Raw genomic sequence first — 24,835 nt, forward strand, 5'->3', positions numbered from 1 at the left:
ATATATCCACTGCATATTACATAAAGATTAGAAATGACATTAAAACAAAACTATGGAATAAATGCCCTGTGAAATGCTTTGAAAAAAGTACTTGAGTTCTACAGCCATTGTTAGTTGTGCTGAAATGTGCCACACACCGCACTTAACACATTGAAGCGACCTGAAACATTTCATGTATTAAACGCCTATATCGTGCCTATGCAAGGCCAGGCTCACTGGCTTGCCTAAAAACCTGTACCAGAGCTTTCCCAACTCCTGCTGTACACACATACACACTCGCAGAGAAAGTGCGGTGTGGAGTGGAAAAATACCTTCCACATACTGAAACAGAGCAAGTCCCAAATGACAGCATTCAGAAAATATACACACAGCAACAGAGCAGGATATAACCGTACATGTCAACATTTATTTTTATGTCTGGAGCATACATTACATATTGCAATACAGAAAGCATTTAAAATCTATAGGAAAATTGGCACGCTGCCTTTACCTAGTGCCCTCGGCTTGCTGGAGACATGTGCATAAGCTTTTCTCGTTCTCCTTTGAGGATGTACAGGAATTTGGTGGTTGTTCAAAACCCTGTCTTGATGTTTAATAACTTATTTTTCTTTCATTTCTGTCTTATTTACTAGGGAATCTTTCAGCAAAATAAATACATAGAATGCGCATTCTGCTGAGAATGAGAAAGTGTCTGAGAAAATAAATCAGACTTTGGCACTCAACAGAACTTGATTTCTCTTGGCTCTTCTGCTCACCAGAGGGGTTTTTCTCATGGAGCTTTTGTTCGAAGGGCAGCTCAGCAGCGCTGCTGTGTCACTGCCTGCTTGAGAGGAACTCTGCCGCTGGCCACGAGCCCACAGAAAGCACAGACTGTTTCGTTATTTCACCACAGCACAAGCATCTGGGACTCGGGACTCTCTGCTGCAGAGCCTTTTGCACTTTCCAAGGCAGGAGGATTTCTTTTTGGCTTTGTCAGCTCCTGAGGTAAGGGAAGGGGCTGCTTACAGAAAGGAGCAGGCAGCTTTTGCACAGGCAGGGTAGGAGGCTGTTGCTATTTGGTATCTCTGCGGAGATGCATTCGAGTCCAGCTCTTCCTGCCAAGTTGAAAATGAATCCATAAATCCCAACAGGCTTGGAAAGCCCTTGATGTTCTTTGCTTTTTGGTTGTCAAGACTCTTTTAGAAGAGGACTGAAGTAGTGGGAGCAATCCTCCAGGAGACAGGCTGCTTTCCTAAGGGAGATTTACAGAGTTGCCAAGGTCATTTTGAGATTAAAAAATAATTTAAGAAGTCATAAAAGAGAATCCTCTTCCCTTCTCTACTCTCACCCTTTCCCAAAAAGTTAGGAAGCCATAGACACCCTCCTTTGTGAGGGGCCAGGGAAACTAGATACAAATATTGCACTGAAAAGTCTTGGGTGGAAGTCACCCCTGTAACAGCTCCTCAGTATAAAAAGGGGGAGAGAGGGTGCTCCTCTGCACCCAATGCAGTCCTGGGCAGCTCACAGTGCCTTCCTCCCACCTCTCCTTAAATATAGAAATTGCTTCCTCACTGAACATTGATGACAAGTCTACTACTTTGGTGAGCTTAGATACCATAAAAATTAATGCAATAAGATGGTCTGTGAAGTAGATAATAATCTTGATCTGTATCAAACACTTGTATTTGCCAATTATTCTGAAAAATTTTGCTAATATTTTAACTCACTTCCCATAAGAGCTGGCACAATTTATAAGCAAACATTTGAATTAATCACAAACAACTCAATAGGACAAGACAGGTTTCACAGCTTCTCTCCTCCTTAAAAATGTTGGATTGGTAGGGAAGAACAAGCAAGCCCTGTACTTCACCAAAGTATGACAGGCCACCTCTGCAAGTCAAAAAAACCCCAAAGCCTCCGGTGAAAGTCTTTAACAGACAGACTCCTATGTTGGACGTGGATACTTTACAGGCGTATCTTCAAGATAACAATTCAGATATTATCTTTCACCTTTTGCATGGACTTTCCCCAAGCCAGGAGTCAGAACATCTCAGTTTTACTCCTGGAGCTGTAACTCATTCACTCTGCCACCTTAAGCCCTTTGCTCCCTCTGCCTCAGGGTACGTCTGCTCTGCATTCACTCACATACATACAAGGCCACTGTAGTATTTACCTCCCCTGTGCTGGTGGGACTGGGATGCTTTGAACTCTTGAGAAGAACAGTTTAATATTACAGCACCACTTGTCATTAGCATTATTAAGAAAGCGCTATGACTTGCAATCGATAGTGAAGGGATTTTTATAGCATTTTAGCCATGTCCCTTCTCCACCCCGAGTTGGGCTCACTGCCTTGAAGTCTTGCAGCAGGCTTGGAGGAACTCTTTAGTAAGATGTACTGATGTGCTGACTTGGCAAATACAATCGAAATGGACATACACATGGAGCAAAGCTGCGAACAGAGCGATTTGTGGGGACAGCAGACACAAGGTGGCAACACAGAAAGTGAGGACAACGCATGCAGGGCTGGCAGGCCACGGAACGCAGTAAGGGAATTAGACGACGTGCCTCTGCCGATGAATGGTGGCATCAGAATTGCTCATCGTAACTGCACCGCCAGCTCCTCCTCTTTGTCTTTCCCCTGTGTCACACAACTTCCTCAGCTTCCCTAGTTTTTCCCTCCTGTTCTTGCTGGGCTCAGAATTTCCAGAGCTTTCCACAGCCCTTCACAGAGTGGGTCGCAACTTACAAAACGCTTCCCTGTCCCAACCCCTCTCCTTGCACCTCTGCAGAAACCACCCCCCCCCAACACACCCCCTGCTGCCCCAAACTCTCGTGTTGTGCTCCCTTCTCTTCCCTGCTCCCTCCCCACCCTGGGCACTCACCTCACCCGTGCTGTGCCGGGTATTCCTCCTGCTCAAGCCCAGATAGCGTCCTACCTCCCCCTTCACCCCTGCCCTCCAGCTGAAGGGTTTTGGAGGAGTTTCTTCTTTCTTTTTTTTCTTCTTTTCTTTTCTATTGTTTGTTTTTGGTGGTGGTGGTGGTTGTTAAAACCTTGACGTGGATAGCTTTAGCCTGGCAGAGACCTGATATGCTCAGGCTGTTTCCCCTCCCGCCTTAAAGCAGTCTTCCTAGCAAAAGTTGTTTGGGTAAGGAAACAGAGGCAAAGTTATGTTCACACGAGCTTGCGCTGACTTCGTACAGCTTTCTCTTCTCTAAGGGTCAAATGGGATGCTAGCAGAAACTCAGCCACCATGCACTCTTAACTACCTTTAATCCTACTGTAAAAGCAACATTTATCCTCCACCTACCACCATCAAAATAGTACATTTGAGGGAGTTACTAACACCACTGGTTTCATATAGAGGACAAATGGGCGCTGAATGGATGCTGAATGGCAGAATAAAACCATAAACTAGAAGCAGGCAGCAAAACATGGATGGCATAAAAACAGTCAGTCTAGATAAACGGAAATAATTTTTTCTCATAGAAGACAAAAGAGGTATTAAATAAGACTAAAAAGAGACGTAGAGCTGGCAGAAGCAAGTATTGTATGTTAGAAAGCTACGATAAACCTTGGAAAGGTACTGCCGTGCACAGTAAGATTCAAAAGGGTGGCTGCCATCCATCCGCATACTTGTAACACTGAGCAAAGGAGGGTCCAGCTCTCTCCTGCGATCGTCAGCTTGCTGAATTTAATATCCATACTGCAGAGACTCCAAACAACAGAGGAAACTGCTAAATAAGAAGTGGTATCAACTATTGTAACTGAATGAACTACAGCCCTGAACACGAGGACAAGACAAAGACACCATCACCATCTGGCAATTTGGTTTCCAGATTAGACCTGGTTTTACTACGGGAATAACGTTCTCTTCCCATTGTCACCAGAAGGGCTGCAGATAGATGAGAACAGTCTAACAACAGGACTAAAGAGCAACCAACACTTGCTAAGGGGGTAGCAGGCGAAGCGCAGAGGAACATGATGGCTTTTACCACTTGAAATGGTAAATGGCAAAATGCACTTCATAAATAAAACCAGACTCTGCAGCTCCAGGGAAACTGAAGGCATAAATGCCATGCTAGGCTGGCAAAGGCTGCAGTCCAGCCAACCACTGCAGTCCAGTCAACCACTGCTCCAAAGGCAGTGCTAAAGAGATTTTTAGCTGGGAAGCAAACTTGGCTATCATTTGTTATTGCCAAAAAATACACAGCCATTGGCAGACAATTATAAATGTTACTCAAAACTATCATCGGAATGAGAAATACCGAGTTCTCCCCACAGGACGTCCTGTTAGGAAGAGACTGAAGGGAATACAGAAGCTTGTAAAAATGTTATTTCCAGCAGGGAAACATTCTCAGAGAAGAACTTCAGCATCTGAATATCCTTTTGCTCATAATGTAACATATGCCATGTGGTGGATTTGGAGCCCTGGCTTCATTTAAAGAAGCAGATGGAATATTTTTAAACCTTTAGAGCATCTTTCTTAAGTTACATAGGTCATATTTAAGCCTTGCAGAAGAGGGGAAAAAAAGTGTTTATCATTTTAAGCTGAAGTCAAAATATCGTAATATTACAGAAAAAAGGGACAGAGAATCTACGTTCTAGGTGAGTAGAAAAGTAGAAAAAATACTCTCCAGAGGTTACTTCTGTTCATCTTTCATGATATTGCTTATGCAACCAAGGATGGTATTTGGGAGACAGTCTTTTAGGTCAGCATCTGCACTTTGCTCTTTGGTTTCTAATATTTGTATTTGTCCAAGGGAGCTGGAGTAGAGTTGTTGAAAGAAAAAGTATAAACAGCCAAGTGGAATGCCTCTAGGAAATGCCTAGCAATTGACATCTGTAAGACATACACCAATAGTGTATTTTAAAAAACATGATGGCCAAGTCCACCACAAGGTGTCAATGTGGTAGCACCAGAAACAGGAGTTGCTGCTCCAGGGCTGACTTCCACAAGCCAGTCCCATCCACTCGCATCAATCCCATCAGCAGGGGTTGCGTGCACTTCATCCCTACGTCGAACAGAGCTGCTCACACCGGCTGAACTGATTCCGCTGCCTTCTGCTAGCTGCTGCTTTGTACATGGAGCTGAGACACGCTGCATTGCTAGGCATTTATGCTGCGTCTTAACTTTAGCATGTGTTTTGTGTTTAAGCGGCCCTAAAAGCATGCAAGGAAGCTCAGACGGTCTTAGAAGCTGCTGCACGGTGTCAGATGCGGAGCAGGGAGAGCCAAGCGTGGGGTCACTTGAATAACGGGTTTCAGAAAGGGGGCATTTTACAAAATCCACCCTTTATTCCATCATTTTATTCTCCCCTCACCTGTGGTTCAAGCTACAGCTGCCCTGACATCAGCAGCTCAGGATTTATCTTGGCTGGGGCCCAGGCGCTGCTGCCAGGCTTCCCTTTCAGGGCAGCAGCCCTGGGAAAGTCACTCGGGGTTAAGTTTAGAGTTCCAGGTTGGCACATTCTTAACACAAGCCAAAAATAAGTGTGAATAGGGATCAATTTTATGAATTTGCTGAGCTGCCAATTATATTTTAAAGCTGAAATCTGAAACTAGGTTTGCCAATTGGATAAGTATCACAGCCAACCCTTAGACAGAAATTAATTGGAAAAATGCTTTCTCTTCGAGTCCAGAGAGCATTGCCTTACAAACATTATCTCTAAAGTCTTTCCAGGTGTACTTTGGACATTATTGGTCAATCTGAACACAGGGGATTTTAACTAATTAAGTTTATTCTCTTGCATATGTGTCAATCAAGAGTTAGGCAGATATACACTAAGTATTCCAGGCATGCAACTGTAAAGCAGCATTGAGGGGGAAAAAGAAAAGAAAGCTTCTCCAGAGCAATTCAAAATGCCACAATTTCCTATTGCCTTCCTTTTACACCTTCTTTCCCTGCATTTTTGGGGAGCAGGGTCACCACAGCTGTACAATTGCCCAAGGCCAGGTAGCTGGGTTGTGTACCCACATCTTCGTAAAACTGAAAATAGAACTCCCCGCTAGCCAGGCGGAGGCTGGATGTGCAACACGACACATACAAGCTTGAGCTCACGGCTATCTGAAACCTGCTTGCAGCCTTGTTTCTAAGCTCCTTGCCAGAGGCACAAATAACCGCCTTGGGTCCTGCTATCGCATCCCTGGCACAGCAGCAACACTGGCTTGAGGGCAGGATTTCCTGAGCCTCTTGACGGAGCCCGTATTTGCCCACAGGCCAGCAGCAGATTCCCAACGCTGTGCCATCCTTGCTTTCATTTATTCAGGCCTGCTTAAAATACTGCATCTGTGGTACCCAACAGAGCTCCAAATGCAGTCTTTATGTTCTGGAAAATGCAGTTTCTGTCCCATTTCAAAGCAGAATTGCATCATAGTCATTAGTAATAGTATTACAAAAGTTACACATGCTTTCTAGACTTTATCGTATGTACAAGAACCTGTAAAAACAAAAAACACCCTCATCCTTTTTGCACACATCTAATTAACAGGTAACTTTTACACTTACATATTTTTAGTAAAATTGCCCTCGAGATTTCCATGCAGTCTTTCCAAAGCAAAGACCGCAAGAGGAATCAGAAACAAATATGCCTCAATTATAACTGATTTCTTAAAACAGTTAAGTTGAAAAACTGCCGAGTCATACAGTGTATTAAATCCACTGGGAAACTTCCAGAGCAAATCAGAAGATCTGAGGACACAGACGACGCTATGATGTATATATCCCCTGCACAAAGTCAGGTTACATCGCACCGATGCAGAGCTGGGACCCGAAAGGACCCACAACCCAGGCTGCACGCAGGGTTTCGCTCGCACATCCCCTGGGGTGCTGCTGTGGCCCGGCCTGGAAACGCTGCTCCTCAGGACGCAGCATCCGAAGTGCAGGGTAATCTGCGCTGAAAGCTGCACACAGCTGAAAGCAAAGGTTCCCACAGGCTGGCCTTGACGTGATTCTGAACAAAGCAGGAAACACCAGCTCCTCTCCTGCCCGCTCAGGGACCAGACATCTCTATATGGAGTTAAGAGAACAATAAAACATTGCCAGCTCGGGGTTGACTCAGCAGCTCGTGTGCACTACATCAAGCCCTGCACCATCTCACACGCTAGCAGAAAAGTCAAGAGAGAACGACAAAATACACGGTTTTGGAGCCGTCTGCGACCACACCATGGTATAACCCCTCACAACGCTGCACCAGGCTTACCTGCTCCAGACTGGGAAGGGCTAAAAAGGCAGGGAAGGGAAACTCCACCAGCCCCGATATCGGAGGCTGATGAAACAACATCTGGAAAAGGTCAGGAAGCACACTGGCTCGCGTCACTGCTTGAGGATACGCAGAGAGAAATAACTGTGCCTGTGTCCTGACAGCTGGCAGGCACCCTCTCAAACCACCAAATGAAAAATATCCAGAAGCAGGCAAGAGAAACTGCAGGTACAGAGCTGATATGTAGCTAAATACAACACGGCAGGGTTTGAGGGTGGAGAAGACCGCAGAAAACAACTCTTTCAAACATGAGCGATGGCTGTTGCTTTAGAGAATCACACAGGAGCTGCTGACAGATGACTAAGGACAGACAAAATAAGCCTCTGAGCAATCCAGTTTATGCCACCTACCTCAGGCCTTTGTCCATAACTTCTTCACTGGTGTTTTACTTGTTGGTCTTTTATAAATTTGCAGTTAAATGCTTTTGCTCTTAAAAAAGATAAAAAGAAAAAAGGTTATGGTAGTAACAGCAGAATCCAATTGCACTGTGAAATTAGCTGTGTCACCTTTCTGAGACACGGCTAGTCATACAATCAAAATTCAGAAAAAAATTAATTTTATCAACACTTGATAACATCTTCCTTTTGGCCTCAGAATTAGAAGCCCTTCCACACTAGTTAGACAGTGGCAGCTGTGACCAAACGGTGGGCAATGCTGAGATTAGCCATTCCCTGTCACCCCTAGGGAGGGTGTGCCCTTCTCATGCCAAAACACAGGATTAATGGCTCATTCATAACTCCACAGAGAACAGGAGCATCACGGAGTACGACCCTGTAAACTAGTAACGAGACTTCCAGCTGGGGGGTGATGCAATCCCTGCTCTGAAGCATTACTAATGCATTTTGTCTTAAAGTCTCCTAAGACAGCTTTTTGTCTTAAAAGTCTCACAAGATGGCTTTCACATGTGAAATTAAAAGATATTGAGTTGAAATCACCACATAGCAGCCTACCACCTTCTGGGGCAGTACTAGAACTAATAAAAGTGTTTTAAAAACCAAGAGAAAAGCATGGTTGCCATGGGGTGACTGATGTTCCAGTGAGATCTAGATGCTGATTCACATCTTGAACTAAAATAACTGTATGCACTCAAAAATCAATTCTCTCCTGTAACGGGAAATGAGTTTTGTGTTGAACTGGTTTTGGGTACCTCCTACACAGACTGCACCTCCCACTGCCTCTGAAGCGAGCCTGACAAGTCAGCCATCCTTTCCTGTCAAAATGCATGTAAACTGAATACTCTGATGCTGCTCTTCCCTAACCTTACTGTTGTTCTGCTGACCTTACTTAGCACTGTATTGTACAACTCTGCAAAGAAATAATAGGATAGAAGCACATTTGGTCATCGTGCCCAGGACCATAACACATCAACCAACTCAACCACCACAAAAACACGGAATCCCCCCTGGTGACTGGCTACATGATGTGATAAACATTTAATTGTACCAACAGACTTCTAAAATACCACAGACCAAGCACGCGCCGAGTCTTCACGGCCAGGCATGCTATGGATGCTACGTTCCAAGTTCCTGACTAACATTTACAGCCTTTTCAGCTTCGAAGCCTTATGTTTGCCACGTTTTAGTTTGCACGTTACAGTGGGGTGCAAGAAAAGCAACACCACTTGCTTCTGCATATGAAGAACAAAGGACAGAGCACTCCTTCGTCCATTTCCTCTATGTCTCCATCACCATATTTCTTAGCCCTGGATCTCAATCACTTGCAATAGGAACTTGAATTTAGGCAAAACTTATCAGTCACAGGCTGGACGTGGTCTGCCAGTATCCATCAAGACAAAGCCACATTAAAAATGTTTAATATACATTTCCTCCATTCATTTGTTACCAAATTAACTACATCAAAATTGTGTTAGTACTGTGCTCCTACAAATGGTGTGGAAAAATAGCATGCAGTCACAGAATTTAAAGCCATAACACAATGCACATCCATAAAAAAACTGAATTAGGTTTATACAAGCATCTCAAATTGCTCATTTGAGTAGCAGCCAAATTGATATACTACTATTCTCCTCCAAAATCTGCACTCACATACAATACGATTGTGTTTTATTATTTTAAGTAAACTTGCAAATAATAGGCAGTTTGAACCCGTGTAGATAATCAACCATTTTGGCTCAAAGTCCTCTGTAACTACACATAGATATCTAAAACTTAGATCAATGAAAAGAATGGGACACTGGGAAAAATAGCTAAACTCATGCCTGCAGCAGCATTGCACTGGCCAGAGACTGTTACATGTTGGTTAAATATTAAAAATATCTGCATATTTGATGAAAACATAATTATATCCACTTACACTGCTGGGAATTAACACGCCTAAAGTCTGACTGAAGCAAGCACTTCTGTGAGCTCTACCAGTGCTGCCTCTGAAGGTGGCACTATTTGAGAAGCTGTACTGTAGAGGCAAGTGTATCACTGATACGGAACTGCTCAGAGAAAAACAAAAAACATTGAGAATTGTAACAAAAAGAAAGTCAAAATTTAGTCTGATCACATCATTCTCAATGTTCATCATCATTCCCAAGTGTTCCTATAGCACTTAAGCTCGTCATGGAGTCTGAAGCCTGCAAACATTTCATACTAACTCCTCCTGTTCTCTTACTCTCCGGTAATTTTTTAGTTTACACAAAATATGAGCCTCACAAGGCATTTCGGACTACATAAAAACAAAGACTGTTCCTCAAACTTAGCAATAAAAGAGCTATTCAAGCAGTCAGAATTGAAAAAGGAAAGTACTGTAATCATTCTACTCTGTACCAATGAAAGGAATCAAAATTTTAAAGGTAATTTGTATAAATTATAAGGATTTTTTAACAAATAAGAGAGAAATAAAATAAAATATGTCTAAGCATTTCCTTGCTATTTAAAGTTAGAACTAAGTATTAGTAAGAGTTGCCATGGATTCACAAGCTACACTATAGATGCTGTTAATTAACTGTATTGAAAAGTTTCTGCCACTGTTTTATAGCAATACTCCCATTTTAGAATACCAAAGAAGTAGTATTGAAAAGGGTAAAAACTCCGGAGATTTCAATACTTGGCTTTTTTTTTTAAATGGTTGTTCAATATCTTTAATCAAATCTCCTTTAATTTGTGTCCAGGCTCCAATGTACATTCAAGGTAGAGGAATTTGATTGAAGAAATGAAGTACTGATAAGGATACTTCTCTTAATGAAAAATATATTCTCCCTGGGCATCTACAAAATTGATTAAGCTCACACAAATAAAATGGACAGGCACAAATACCAACCATGCAGTTTTAAAACCGATCTATCATTAGCTTGAGACTGAAGACATCAAATCTCACAATTAATCTGAATTTCAGGGGTGCCACATATAACCATACTCCTGGGCAACAGAATAGCTCTACTGATTGGAGACTGCAGAAGATAAATGTTTTTCTAATTTATCTAGACAGCCAGCAATGTGAACTGAAGTCAGTTCCACAGAGCTGACGTGACACAGCAGCCTGGTCAGCAGCTCTTTGTCTCAGTTTCGCTACCTGCATTTCTAAAGTTATCCCAATTCTGAAGCTTGACGAAGTGACTAGTATTTCACATATTCATGAAAAACAAACAGGAGCATCTCTAAAACCCAAGAAGTGTACTTCTCCCTTCCTCCTAAAGAGTGAAATAATCTCTTTGGTTGTTTGGGGTTTTGTTTTGTTTGTTTGTTTGGTTTTTTTACAATTATAGAGATCCCTAACAAAAACAAGTACAGCAATGTAAAGTCATAAATCAGCATCCAAGATAAACTACTGATGTTCACAATACAAAGTTTAACCTCACTGCAAATGTTTCATTTTTATATTTATCTTCTATGAGGAAAAAGAAAAAAAAATCAGCAGTGAAATCTAGTGCTATTTCATCCTTCAAAATTCAAACCCTTAAAAACCTACCCTTTAAAAACATACAATGGTGATATACCAGCATACTGGTATCAGCTTGAAGGAAGAGCTAATGATATACATGACCTGAAATACAGGAAGAACATAAAACCCCCGAAGGTGAAGGTACAAGTCTGTGGAACAGACAACACTGGAGATGTTGTTTCTCTTCTTCCACTATTCCAGGATCAGTTACTGAAAACACTGCCTGATACACCTCATGTTAACATGTTGATGGCTCTGCACAGCTAGCTGGAGGTAGGAGGCAAATACTCTTTTTTTTTTTTTCTTCAGAAAGCAAACACTCAGCTAAATGCAGGGAAAAGATCAATTATGCATTTGGTAGGATGAGCAGAATTCCATGTTACCTATTTCCCCAAACATACTTTTTCCACCCCACAGCTGGAGTTTGTTGTTTGCTTTTCAACTACAGCTGCCCTCCTCACTCCAAACACCATTTTTCATACAACAGATGAAGGTACTCCAGTTGATCAATCTGTGTTAAGGAATGTTTTTTGCTGGATCTGTAGTCAATCTGTTTATAGATGCCTCCTGAAGGGCTTTGACACTGCATCACCGTGTCTCAGGAAAGCCCAACTCCACATACCACATGTCTGTCTAGACAGGGTCCAAGTGGGAAAGACATATCCAGAAACACTCCACATCTCATAGCACTGTAATATACATAGCACCAAAATACAGTTTAACCACATTAATCCTTAAACTGTGCTTATATTAAGAGTACACAAAGTATATAATCTATTACCTTGGACAAAGTGGTTGCCCATTTTGAATTAGAAAAATTTAAAAAATCATAAACCCTTAAAGCATGAAGTAAAAAGGGCCTGTGTCGAGCTTATTACTTTATGAATAAGTGCATGGTTCTCTGGTCAGGACACAATCTTGTCAGCGCAACTTTATGGAATACATTCCTTACACTTACTGCATTAGAATTAAACAGAATAATGCATGGGAGGAAAGCCACAAGATTCAACAAAACAAAGGCTTCAATAAAATCTTAAAGAAATCAGCCTACTTTTACTACTGTTAATGCTTATTGTTCCGTTGCATATTCTGTTGCTCCACAGGATGGAAAAAGCAAACAAATCACAAAACCAAACATTAGAATATAATTTTTTTTTAATTTTTATAAATAACTTATCTGTTACAAAGGCAGTTTACCCAGCTAAATCACAAAACCATCAACTCAAGATATCCAAATTAGGTTTTATTAATAAACAGGTAAAAACTGATTTGTCAATCTTCACATAGAACTGCAGATGAAGCTGAAAAACAAGGCCTCATTTTATAAACAAAATGCATCCAATGCAAGTGCTTTGGGTCTACTGCCTAATTACCTGGGATTGGCATTTTCTTCCCACATAAAAAAAAATGCAAAGCCTTCAAAACAAAGGCTTCTGTGCATTCACATAGATCACTTGTAAAACTCCTAATAAAAGTGTCCACTGGCAAATGTTTACAGTGGGTGACAGTCTACTTTGTCTCTTGCTACATTGTTAGCACTCCCTCCAGCCTCACACTAAGTGCTGCTACATAATTCTTTGCGTGCCGTCTTTCATGCATACTGTACTGGAATTCCATTTTCTTGATCTTGGTTACATACATCCCCGATCATGTGAATATTTTCCTTAAAAAAGTAGATCATCAAAATAAAGAGATGCTTGAGGTTGCTTCAGTGTTCAAGTCTGTTTGATTTCTCTTTTCCAGCCTTTATTTCAGTTGTCCTAAATATTGCTATCCTTGTTTTCTATAAATATGAGACTTCACCACAAAGTCAGGTTTAGAAACTGGCTGCCAAAACAGGAAAGCATTTAAAGTCCTTGAACGAAGCTGTACGATGCTGCTGCTGTTGATTTTGGCACTGTATGTACTTCCCCAATGAATCTCTCTTCAGGAGTCTGCAAGATACCCAGCAGATGAAGCAAGCTTAAATCGGATGCTGATCTGTTGGTGGGTTGAAAGTTTCTTAGTATAAAGTTTCCTCACGCCAGACAAAACACTACTTTGTGTCACCCACCGTAAAACTCAGTGTACAGAGTGAACTATATGCATAACTCTTCCAACTTTTCCTGCATTTTTACCACGCTGCATCTGCAGGTCTTCACAGATCATCAGCATTTACAAGAGCAATGTACAGAATGAGCAGAGGAAAGCTATTTTGTGCATAGTTTCTTATTAATGCTCTTATTTTAAGGCATTGCTTCTCTCAGATAAAAGCTTAAAAAAAGGGACATGATCGTGCTTAATCACTTAAAGGGAAAAAAGTTAACAAAAAGACTATTACACTATACATACAGAAGTACAAGAAAATAATAAAGGTGAGAAAAGAAATCACTTAAAGCAGGCTCTAGAGCTATGTACAGTAGGAAAAGCTTTGGGGTATTTCACTGTGTGTATTGTACAGACAACGCATGCAGTTTTTCCTTTCCATCTTTAGATGTGATTGTACTGATTTCTGGCTTCACAGAGATGTTTCCAGGGAAGACAAGGCAAAGAGTACCACTGATTTGTGAAGTTCTTCCCTTTATCGAAAGGCACTATGTGGCAGCAAACAGTTTAAATAGTTAAACCTTGTTCCTTTTAGATCTCCTCTGTGCATGTAGTGTTTCACTGAAAACTCTGAAAACAAAAACGCTAGCACTCTATTCCTTTCCCCTGTCAAAATTCAGTAGTGACATTGGGGCAGAGAAGAGGACGGGCAACACCCAAGCACTGAACATGGTGTGTGTTACTGGGATACTGGTAATACTGTACATGGTTTAGGCAGCTGGCAACTGAGTCTTTCAGCAGATTACCTTTCAGCCGATGAATTTCAACTGCCTGTGACACAACACTGAGGTATTACTAGCTCTGTGGGCTGACATTTAACATTAGCAAAATATCATCTCGTCACACCTTCAATTTTACAAAATCCTACGCATAAATGCTTTTTTTGCCCCCCAATGACTGGATAGTTCCTTGTACGCTTGCTGTGGTTTTACAAAAGGTTAACAGGCCTGTTGGCTCAGAAATGCCTGGGCATTTCACACTGTTCACAGCGATTTAAGGCCGGATGATTTAAAAAAGTACAGGCAGTACAACTCCACTGAGCTCCCTCATCTTCATCTGTGTCTGGAACAGTCTTTGGTGTTTTCACAATGGACCTCTGATCTGTGACATGAAAGAGATAAGATAAGCAGTTACTAACCAAGAACAGCATGGAAAGAATTTTGAGATGATTTTTTTTTCAGTAACTGAGAACTATCTTGTTCCTCTGAGAACAGCACAGTTATTACAAGTGACAGAGGCAGCTTTTTACCACCCCCTTAACTACAGCTTGATTGTAAGTCAGCCAAATGGCACAAGGTGAAACTATAAAAAGCAAGTTTCCCATCCCCTCACTCTGCTTTCTTCCCTTTTGGTCTCAGTTCAAAGGGGTTGCATGAAAAGGAGATAAAATTTAGAAATTAATCAGCACAGGAAACATGCACAAGATTTAGAAGTCTGAGGTCTATGGAGCAGTCTAAAATTCATTAGGACAAGAAATACGTGCTCTGTAACTTTTTGACATATTTAACATTTTGACCCTAGAATGAGCATCAGCAGTTCTTCCTCAAATCAGATAAGAAGTCAGATACACTAAAAAAAAATCAATGCCTAGCTCCGTCATGCTATAGAGTAATCCTCCCAAGCACACAAGTGCATCTTTTTGCATGACGGGTTAGACAACAACCTCCAACCATTTTAAAAAAGAGAAAAGAGATGAAAAAGATGAAAAGAGAGAAGAGTGACTTCTCAAGTTAAGGGTTCCAGGTTTAGGCAACTGCAGTAAAGTCTCTTAGCCAATTATTTCAACTGGAGAACACCTCACCAGAAACTCGCCAATTGCAACTGCTGCAAAATGACAGCAACAGCTTCACAAGTACAATGCTACTGACCACAACTGCAAAAAGAATTTTTCATTCTTTTGTGAACAGTGGTAATTCTGGTTTAAAGTCACAGCCTACACCACAGTTAAATTGAAAGTTAAAATAAAATGAACTGAAAATTAAAGTTAGTTAAGGACTAAGATACAATAGCGATTCTTTCTTTTTTAAAAAGTAAGAAAGAGAAAGGATAAGAGGGACTTCAGAGATTTATAAACCAGTCGGGTTATCTTGGCATTTTCAAGATAGGTTGTACCAAATCATTAAACTCTTAAATTTGTGAGTTCATAGAAGATGATTCAATGCAAATGTTAACAACTAGTCACAGAAAATTAATTTTTATTTTCTTCTTTGATAGATTAGTTTTTATTTACTGTAAAGGGAACTATGTAATTGACAGAACTTCTGATAAATTATTCATGGTTCAGCTGTAAAATGTGCCTAATAGGATTGTATATGGCTTTAACCTTACTCAGTATTTTCACTAACAGCTTGGATAATGAAGGATAAAAAAGCCTTCTAAAGCATGAAGAACAGTATCAGTTTGGAGGAGTTACAAACAGTCTGGAGCACAAAAAAAATCTCCAATTTATCTAGACCATTTTGAAATACAGAATGGTCAGAAATCCGTAGGATGAGATTCTGTTAACAAGTTACTGCACACTACAGGGACCAATCACACACACATATATGTATTATGTGGAGAACTTCCTGGACAGAAAGACTGCACAGAAACATTAGTGGATTATCTATTTCATTTGGTGGTCTGCCTATAAGTCATAGTATGATGCTGTTGCAAACAAGTTAATTTCATTCTCTGCTTTATGTAACACAAGAGGTAATTATTCTGTTTTGTTTGACATCCCATTAGGGCAAAAAAATAAGTAATGTGCAAAACTTAATGACAAGCAGAATGTTCAAGATTAATAAATTCAGCAATACATTGCCCTATTGGGCAGCATTCCTTTCCTCTTCAACTATCAAACTATATTTAACAATAGTCAGAAGAGGCTTTTATGTAAATTGTTAATACAAATTCTACAGTAGCCAGGAAGTACAGTCAGGGTAACTAAACCGAGTTATTGTAACATGTAAATAAATCCACTCTTCACCAAAGACAATGATAAAGTCATCTAAGCAGATTTCACTCATGCCTAAACAATGTATCTCATGCCAATTTAAAAAAAAAAAAAGGATGCTTCCATTTACTTAAACTACCTCCCAGCATATTATCCATCTTTAAACATTCCCCATTTAATATACTTCCCTTTCCTGAATGTATGAATAGAGAGGAAACAAGAGCAGACACAAGCATATTTACTGCCAATAAAATGCAAGGTTTGTATGCTTTTGAAGTAATCTATTTCATAATCAACATTTAAACTAGATTCATAGAATATAACTTGATATTAGATGCAAGCCAGATATTAGTATTAAATCCAAATTTTACCAGTACAGTACCTTTGGGTTTTGGTGGCACCGGACCAAGAAATCCAATATTATCGTAAAAATTATGAATAGCACTGGGATTAAAATGTGGTCCTAAAAATAAAATAAAAAAAGAAAGTGCAGCAGTTTTAAAAATAAACTTGGGTAGGAAAGCATATCAGGTTTTTTTGGCAGTAATTCTGAAACAGTACTATTATTCATTTATCACCTTTTATATCAAGGTGTCAATACAGACCCAAGTGAGATATTAGTGATGTCAACAATACACCTGAAGAAACTTATTGCCCAAAATATGCAATATAAAGTCAGAAACAGAATCCAGCAGACCAAACTCCTTAAATATATTTTTCTGCCACTCTTAAATATTTAACAGCATTTTATTAGTAAATTTTACCTGAGACTTTTTCTAAATCGTAACTATACTGAAAGAGATGTGCTATCTATTATGCAGTATATTATATATGCTTAGATTCAATACGCAGAGGAACTCCTAACTCCAATTTACTGTAACAAACAGATATAAAAGTCACAGGCAACTCTAATATTCTATTTAAGGTCAATTTTTTAGTGCAGCACCACACTCAGTACCCCTGTCTACCTTCTCCTTATCTGCAGGTACATTGTCTGAAGGAGAACTTCCATGGCTCATAACTGACCTGATCTGACAGTTCACTGCTGCTGAAAGTAGAAAACGTTAGTGCCTTCCCTCTCACTATCTCAGTTCTCCCTTCCCATGCCTCTCCCTCACATCAGCTGTAGCAAGCTTTTCCAGCAATGCAACATTTTTTGCTTGGCTAGTGAGCTGAATCAGCTCTGCAAAGGGTCTAAAAAGCTAATACAGAGCCAAAGCACAGTAAGTGGCAAGAGAGGGAAGCAGGAAGAGAGAGGGACCTCTTGTTGGCAGCTCTTGAATTGGCTGAGTTGTCTCAATTTCACCCTCATGACCAAAGGCTGTGAAGGCTGTGTCTCTGCAGACAAGGAAAGTGGAAGGAGGAGAGCACACTGGAAGTTACAACTGTACTTTATATTTGCTAACTTGAGGGGCTGAATACAAGACAGAAGAAGAGGAAGACAGAGAGATGGACGCATATGTATGGCTGTATCATTTAGAAAACTTCTTCTCCCTCTTCTTTGATACTCAGATAACCACATTTCCTCCCCCAGCATTTATTAAATAAATGACATCACAAGTTTCTCTCTTCTGAGGCAAGTATGAGATAGGAATGACTGTGGGATTACGAAAATCATAAAGCCAACAGGCTTCGAAGACAATTACTTCCACGGTTTCACTCAAACTAACATGACGATTTTGCAAATAGTGTGTATTCCCATCATTTCACACATGCTTTTGATACATGCAGACAGTGAAAGAAGAAAGGAAAAAAAATTCAACATTTACAGTTGCTGATGTACTAAGACATACTGTACCTCTTGCTTGAAAAAGATCAATCTCTTTGGTTAGGCAATCTATGTCTATCTGCAGCTGTCTGTTACAACTTCTTAACTGTTGCATTTCTTCCAGCTGAAAAAATAAATCTGCCTGTTAGACTAAATTTTCCCATTATCAGTTATCATTCACGCATAGGTAGACGGCATTTAGTTATTTCAGAAGTGAAGATAGAAGAATCTTCCCTTATAATGACCTTTCTTTTAATTCAAGCATAATCTTACAAAAAGGTTTCAGACCTACTGAATTATTCTCTCTTATCAGACTTCAGAGCTGACCGAGCAACTCCAGATTGTGGTCAGGACACAGCCAATGGTCCACCAGATCAATGGCTGATCTTCTGGCACTGAAAACTGGTGCATCAATCAGTTTCTCTGAGATTGGTATATGCATGAAGACCAAAAAAATACTTTGTGTGGAAGGCAGTATGAGTATTAAGTTGTAGTCTGAAACGTTAGGTGATCATGCCTTTAAGAACATCTGGAAGGACTACCAGGTCAAACCTTTTGTGACTGCCTTTAAAAGCAACACTTCACAAAGCAATTAGTGAACTGAAAGGTTGTGGTTAAATAACGCATATTTAGCCTTTACTCTAAACTACACTGTTTACCAGTTGAATTCTAGCTATACTGCCTGTCACTAGTATATCATCAATATATGAGCAACTGTTCCTTTAATTTATTGTGACAGACCACACTTGTGGTTTAGGTTTATAGCCTACAGATGTTTCAACTTACTGATGGAATTTGGGAAACAGAATTCGATCTTTTCAGGCGCCTTCGTGTTAGATTATTCTCCATTTCATTGACCTCTGATTTTAGTTTATCCAACTTTTTCTTTTGAATCTCAAGTTCTCGTTGAAGTCGCTCCATCCTGGCCTTCTGGTGTACCAGTAAAGCTGCAATACATAAAGTCCCATTTTATCTACTTTATTATCCTTCACATGGCAACATCAGATAAAGATGAAAGTTAGTATTCTTTTGGGAAAATACAGGCAAAAACATTGCTACAGATTGCTTTTCCATTCTCCTCACAAGAAAACCTCTGCTGTAAAACAGGAAGTGTTGTATTTTTGAAAACAGCACAAATCAATTACAGACAACGAGCAAATACAATGAGAAAGTCATACAATGTAACAGATGACCATGCAAAATTTAGCTGTAATCTGTAAAAATCTTTTTCAAGAACCCAACCAATCTACAAGAATGACTACCAGAAACCAACAATGAACATTTCCTTGCATTGTATTCAGCCCAACCATTGTAAAACAGGTAGTATGAAGAGGATTTCAGAAAGACAGCTGCAATACAGAGCACTATATATGCTAGATAAACATCAGGATTTTGATTTTTATTGCTATTTGGATTGGAACATAATCCAGTGTTCTTGCCATAGCAGGAGACACCAAATGAAACTAAACCAGAAAGTACTACAAGCAATACTGCTGGCAAACATCAGTTACATTTACCACAGAGGCTGAATCGTATGCCATTTTATCCCTAAAGTATGGTGCAGAACCATTAGCTCAGCTTCTAATTTCTAACACTGCTTACTATTTGTAAGGAAAAGGGCATGAGGAGACCTAATTTAGAAACTATGAAGTTAGCATTTAAACCACAGCTTTTTAAAGCTATAAAGAACATAAGTGGCAGAAGACGCAATCAAATTCATACAATTTAAGGAGTTTATTTCATTAAAGGTAGGTATACTATTAAATATCACCACATGAGCAGATAACACTGCTCAAAGCAATAATCACCTTCTATAAAAATGAAAAAGTAGTCATTAAATAAACCCAACAATCATTTCGACTTCTGCACAGCCATTCATTCATCCATTAAAATACTAACTCATATAAACCGGGATCAGTTTCACAGCCTATGGATACCTTTATAGTACTGTGGAAATTATAAAAAAGTAGCAATAACAAGGTATTTGAAAAAGGTTGAATTTGCCTCACAAAGCATTTAAGCAAAACTCTGGCTGGAACGTGATGTTTCATTACCATGATTTCTTCAGGTACCAAAAAATTAGAAGCACTCAAATTTGGTTCGTTAGGTTTCCTGAGTATTAGCAGAGGACAAAATAGCACATCAAAAAGATGCAACGTTCCACACCTTCGGCAAGCAGAACTGCCCTCTGCTGCAATTCCTGCCTGTTCATTCATTCACACATCATATTTTGTCTTCCAGAGGTTCTTCAAAAGGAGAAACCATACCTAACTATTTTTGTACAGTATTACAGAACTGCAAGACCTTACTGAGATTCAGCCTAGGCTTTTGAGTCACATGTGTTCAAAAGATACTGAAATGACAAAGCTGCTTGAGCTTCTGCTTGGTTTTGTTCAATTTAGAGATGTTTGCATAAATAGGCACCTTTATTTGGGATAGCCACTAGTCACACCATAGTTAAGGTTGCAGCTGTGCTCATATGTAATATAAAAACATGGTAACTGAAATCCCAAGATAAAGATTTTTGTTGAAGACTCGGAATCATCAGGTAAGTAGTCTCAAAAGACAGCCTCCCCTCTTGAAAAGCCTTTTAGAAAGAGCTGAAGGAACTTCTTCCCATTTATGAACTCGAGTTACAAATGTAGTTGCCACTATAAAGAAAGGAAATCAAAGACTACTTTGCCTTTACTCTTGCAGGGAGAGTACAAGCCCTTTTTCCTTCTACACTTTATTTCAACTTTTAGATAGTCTCATCTATTTTCATTGCCTTGGTATTACTGCTGAGGCAACTCCTTGAAGCCCAGGTTGTTGGTACTTGACCTGCAGCAGCACAGCTATGCTCTACCAATCAGACTCAGAACTCTTCAGACCTGTCAAACTATGGATGCAGGCTGCTGGTGAGCAGCCAGTATGCTGGACGTGGTAAGCGAGGAAGAGTGCTACCAGAGTATCTCCAGGACACATGGCATGGCCTCAAGAGTAAGACTATGAGCAAGACTGCATCTCTGGAGGACTTTGTCGTCGTCATCGTCCCCCCCCCCCCCCCTTTTTAAAGCTATTCTTGTAAAGGGAAGAAACCCACAACTTCTCATTTCAATGTTCTCCCACTTCTGTGGTTATTATGGAAGCTGTCATTATGGAACCGCACAGGGAGCGGGAGGCACTGATGGATGCCCACAGCACTATTACACGCTCTTCATTTTCACATCACTTTCCAGACATGATCCAATTTATTCTCCTAGCAGCTTTGTGACTACTTTACCATTTTACAATTTCAAATCCCAACAGATTTTAAACACACTCATTACAAAATTACCATTATGATTAAAGTAGAAGAATCACTTGATATTGCTACACTAAACTTCTAATATTAAAAATAACTTGGATAAGGGACTGGCAAGACATTGGTTTAAGTGGTAGTCTTCACATAGAATTTGGTAATTTTGCTTAAATACCAATTTGGCAGCTGTAGGAAAAAACGGGGTGGGGAAGACAAAATCTCCCCATATCCCACTGCAGTATTTATTAATGGAAAACAGCAATTTAAGTATTCAGCTCCCTCTAGTGTTGATCAGAGCAACTGAAAACGTTAAAAAACTGCAGTGCATCTGTGAATCTAATGCAATTCAGCTACTAGATCTAGTTTACACTGTCTGCGAGGAGACATTTAATGGTCTTTTTGATAATCCTGTGCTTCTTGCAGGAAGGGGATTCCACCTATGCAAGCAGCACAGGCACACCCAAGTTTACTCTACATAGACTAACCTGGAGTACAAGCCAGAAAGCCTCAGGCTTGCACTTGTTTATTCAGACATCCTTAAAAAGAAGCTGTTTACTGTAATCATCCTAGCAAAAGAAGTACGGAGATTGCCTCCTTGACTCATCATTATTGTACCACAACCAGAATAGATTTCATGTTCAACTTTTTAATTATGTGCAAAGCTTTTTCAGCTTCTGCACATTCACATTCAGCAGATTGGCAAGAACAGTACACTTCAATGCTCTGGCAGATGCCACTGTTTCCTTTGACATTCGAAGTGCACATTTTCCACAAAAAGGCTGTAAATCATAATTACAGGGAGCATGAAAGTCTGGAGGACAAAAGTTCACTTTTCCTTTCCTAGAGACCTACTCAAACAGATACTGAATATACTCATAAGTTTGAAAATGTACACATAGTTGTTTTCTCAAACCCTCTGTGAATCTGAATTTTAAACAATTACTGCTTTAGAGTGTCTTTTGTTATTACACGTGTTTCTAAGAAAAAAGCTAATCTAGGAACACAATGATTTCACCCTATTCTACCGACCTATGAATTTCTGAAATTTCTTAGTTTGCCAAATATGGAAGAAAGGGGAATTCTGTATTTGAAATCTGTATTTGAAGCTGCACAAAATTCAGTCACTTAATATGCAATTTCAACAGTTCACATTGATTTTTTTTTTTTGTTCTCCCTTTACAATACTCTTTCCATTTAATTTTTTAAAAAGAGCGTCACTCAAGAGCGGGGTCTTACATACAGAGCCAAATATAAGGCTGTATTTTTTTATTGAATCACATGATGTAATGGGCTTAGGCCCCTTGGAGCATGGGGCACAGCTGTGTCTCATTCAAGTTTTTTTGTTTTTTAAACATCTACAAGGACTGGTTAGGATTGTAAAAAATTTGTTTCCTGCAGCTTTTTCCTTTTTGAAAATTTTAAAAAGCTCCAAGAAACCAAAGCAAGACCTGTGCAAAATGTCAAGTTACTAAACTAGTTTATCAATTAACATATTTACATTAAAAACACAGTGGCAAGAATTGCTAAGTAAACATACATCCACCAACCTATAGTTGGTACCAATGATTAACTGTAACTATGCATACCATCCCCTCCCCAGGTTAAAGAAAATAATATGAAAAAGTCAGACAGTCAAAAGCCAAGTAGTATTGAACTAAGGGACTTAAGCTCCCTAGTACAAAAACATCAACCTAAAGATTTTATTATACAATTATGTATTTTCTTGATAGGATGCCTGCCCATTATACAGATAGAAAACTATACACAGAACGAGCAACTATTAAATAATTGTTTAGCCTCACTATTCAACACAGGATTGCATGCATAGTGAGTGTACATCACAAACATTTCTGAGTACACTATTTTCAGTTTGTAACAGGGTTTCATTGTTTTTCATCTATAAGACACTTCATACTAAAGTAAATTATATATTGAAATCTCAGGTAATTACTTCATATTCATAAAACTAATTATAAATTTAAATACCTGCTAAGTAATGGGAACTGATACTCCTGTACACACACAGAACTGATAGTAAATAGATAAGCATAAATATGCATCTCTTTTGGCTGTCCTTCTGGGCATGTACCTAGCACTACTCTTCTCACAGCATTATTAATTCATATTGACTTCAGTAGTGGATGAGTGCTCTCAATGCTTCCACAAGCAAGTCCGCAGTATCTCAAACTGGAATCCCAGAAAACGAGAAACATCAATTAGCAACCACTTCTGAAAAGTCTGGTGACAGTGAGTTTCTTAGCATCACAAAGTCAGTGGCAGAGATATAACCCAGCATTGCAGGGTAACTACATTGATTTTATCTGAGCAACACCCTACTCCTTTTGACATCATATAACCTCCAGTTCTGGCAGCAAACAAGACAGAAATCTGTGGCAGCCTTCTACTACCCTCTGCGACTTACTTGGGAGGAAAACCAGAAATCTAATCATGGAAAGAGACTGGAGTGCCTACACACACCATAACTGAAGTAAAGCCTCTCAGGTGGCAGGCAGCAGCACTTGCAGATAGGTTCAACACCTTCTATTCTCCTGGGTTGGACCATGCATATGAATGTGTTTCACTGGAACAAAGTAAAGGAAATCTCCTTTGACACCAAAGCAACTCCACCTTCCACATTCCTTTTACCCCAAGCCAGTTTCAGTTCTCCCTGCCAAGATAAGGAGCATTCTGGGCAGAAATGGAAAAGCTGATGAAAATACATTTTTCTCTAATCATGGCCAGAGAAACTACTCATCTGTTCTAGCTAAAACTGAGACAAGCACCTAGCATGGAGGGTTTTTTGCACAGTCTGGCTAAGTTATAAGCAGCTTAGAACATGGCCTCACAACAGAAAGCATCAAGTAACTCAAATCCCTTTTGGTATGTAACAGGCAAAAAACCCACCTCTAAGTAAAAGATTCAAGTTTAACAGCAATAATTTGGAATTCCAGATATCAAGATCATACAAGTCAATCTATCACACTATCTTCTCAACTTCCCAAAGATTAAATAATAACAAAAATTTTAAAAACATTGCACTTGTTGCAGCAGAAATGGAGCAACACATGCCAGAAATCCCAAACACTTCTGATTGTAAAGAACTTCAGAAGCGTGAGCATACTTTATATGAACTAGTGAAGGACACAGAAGGATGGTGTTTCCCTAAGGTCCCTACAGCTGCACCAGCCCACATCATGCATCTACGCTTCATCTAAAAACTGCATCTATGTCTTGGCTTCAGGTACAACTGGGCTCCACAGCAGGTATGAGCCAGTCAACTCTTTTGAACTCTAGGCAGCACAGCAGAAACAGGCGTTGCAAGCTTGCCTCAGCTTGATAAACCGGATGCTGATACCCATGGCCTATAGAGATTGTGCAGGAAGTCAGGTTACAGTAGCCGTCACTACCAGGAGTACAAGAGATGAAGAGCTAGATCTGGTAGAAGTCAGTTCCATCAGAAAGGCAGAACAGGAGAAAGGGAGGCCCTTCCTCAACAGGTACATAAAATGCAGAATGCTTGGGAAGCAAGTTTATGATCTAGAAGAGTATTTAGAGCCTAAGGACAAGATTTTGATTGCTTAATTTCTGGGTATCTAAAGTCTTCTAGTACTAAAACAGCCATCCAGGTCTGCCTTCAGAG

The 24,835-nt window shown here is 39.9% G+C and overlaps 1 protein-coding gene and 1 long non-coding RNA gene across 4 annotated transcripts in view; both read right to left on the bottom strand.

The window, feature by feature from the left end:
- Nucleotides 1-397: 397 nt before the first annotated feature.
- LOC140650073 (uncharacterized) lies at nt 398-7,399 on the bottom strand. Its single transcript, XR_012041845.1, has 3 exons — nt 7,180-7,399; nt 6,486-6,986; nt 398-1,231 (listed from the first exon to the last, which is right to left on the bottom strand). It is a non-coding gene; the product is annotated as an uncharacterized lncRNA (long non-coding RNA).
- A 6,713-nt stretch (nt 7,400-14,112) lies between these two features.
- TAB2 (TGF-beta activated kinase 1 (MAP3K7) binding protein 2) overlaps nt 14,113-24,835 on the bottom strand; it is a 66,880-nt gene continuing 56,157 nt past the window's right edge. For all 3 annotated transcript variants that reach the window (XM_072856144.1, XM_072856143.1, XM_072856142.1), the window contains 4 exons: nt 18,702-18,862; nt 17,946-18,039; nt 16,530-16,610; nt 14,113-14,313 (listed from right to left, as the gene is read on the bottom strand). In XM_072856144.1, coding sequence (XP_072712245.1) covers nt 14,168-14,313; nt 16,530-16,610; nt 17,946-18,039; nt 18,702-18,862 — 482 coding nt within the window. In that variant the 3' untranslated portion in view covers nt 14,113-14,167. The remainder of the gene's footprint in view (nt 14,314-16,529; nt 16,611-17,945; nt 18,040-18,701; nt 18,863-24,835) is intronic.

This window comes from Ciconia boyciana, chromosome 3, assembly GCF_034638445.1.
Source record: "Ciconia boyciana chromosome 3, ASM3463844v1, whole genome shotgun sequence".
In the NCBI taxonomy this organism is placed as follows: Eukaryota; Metazoa; Chordata; class Aves; order Ciconiiformes; family Ciconiidae; genus Ciconia; species Ciconia boyciana.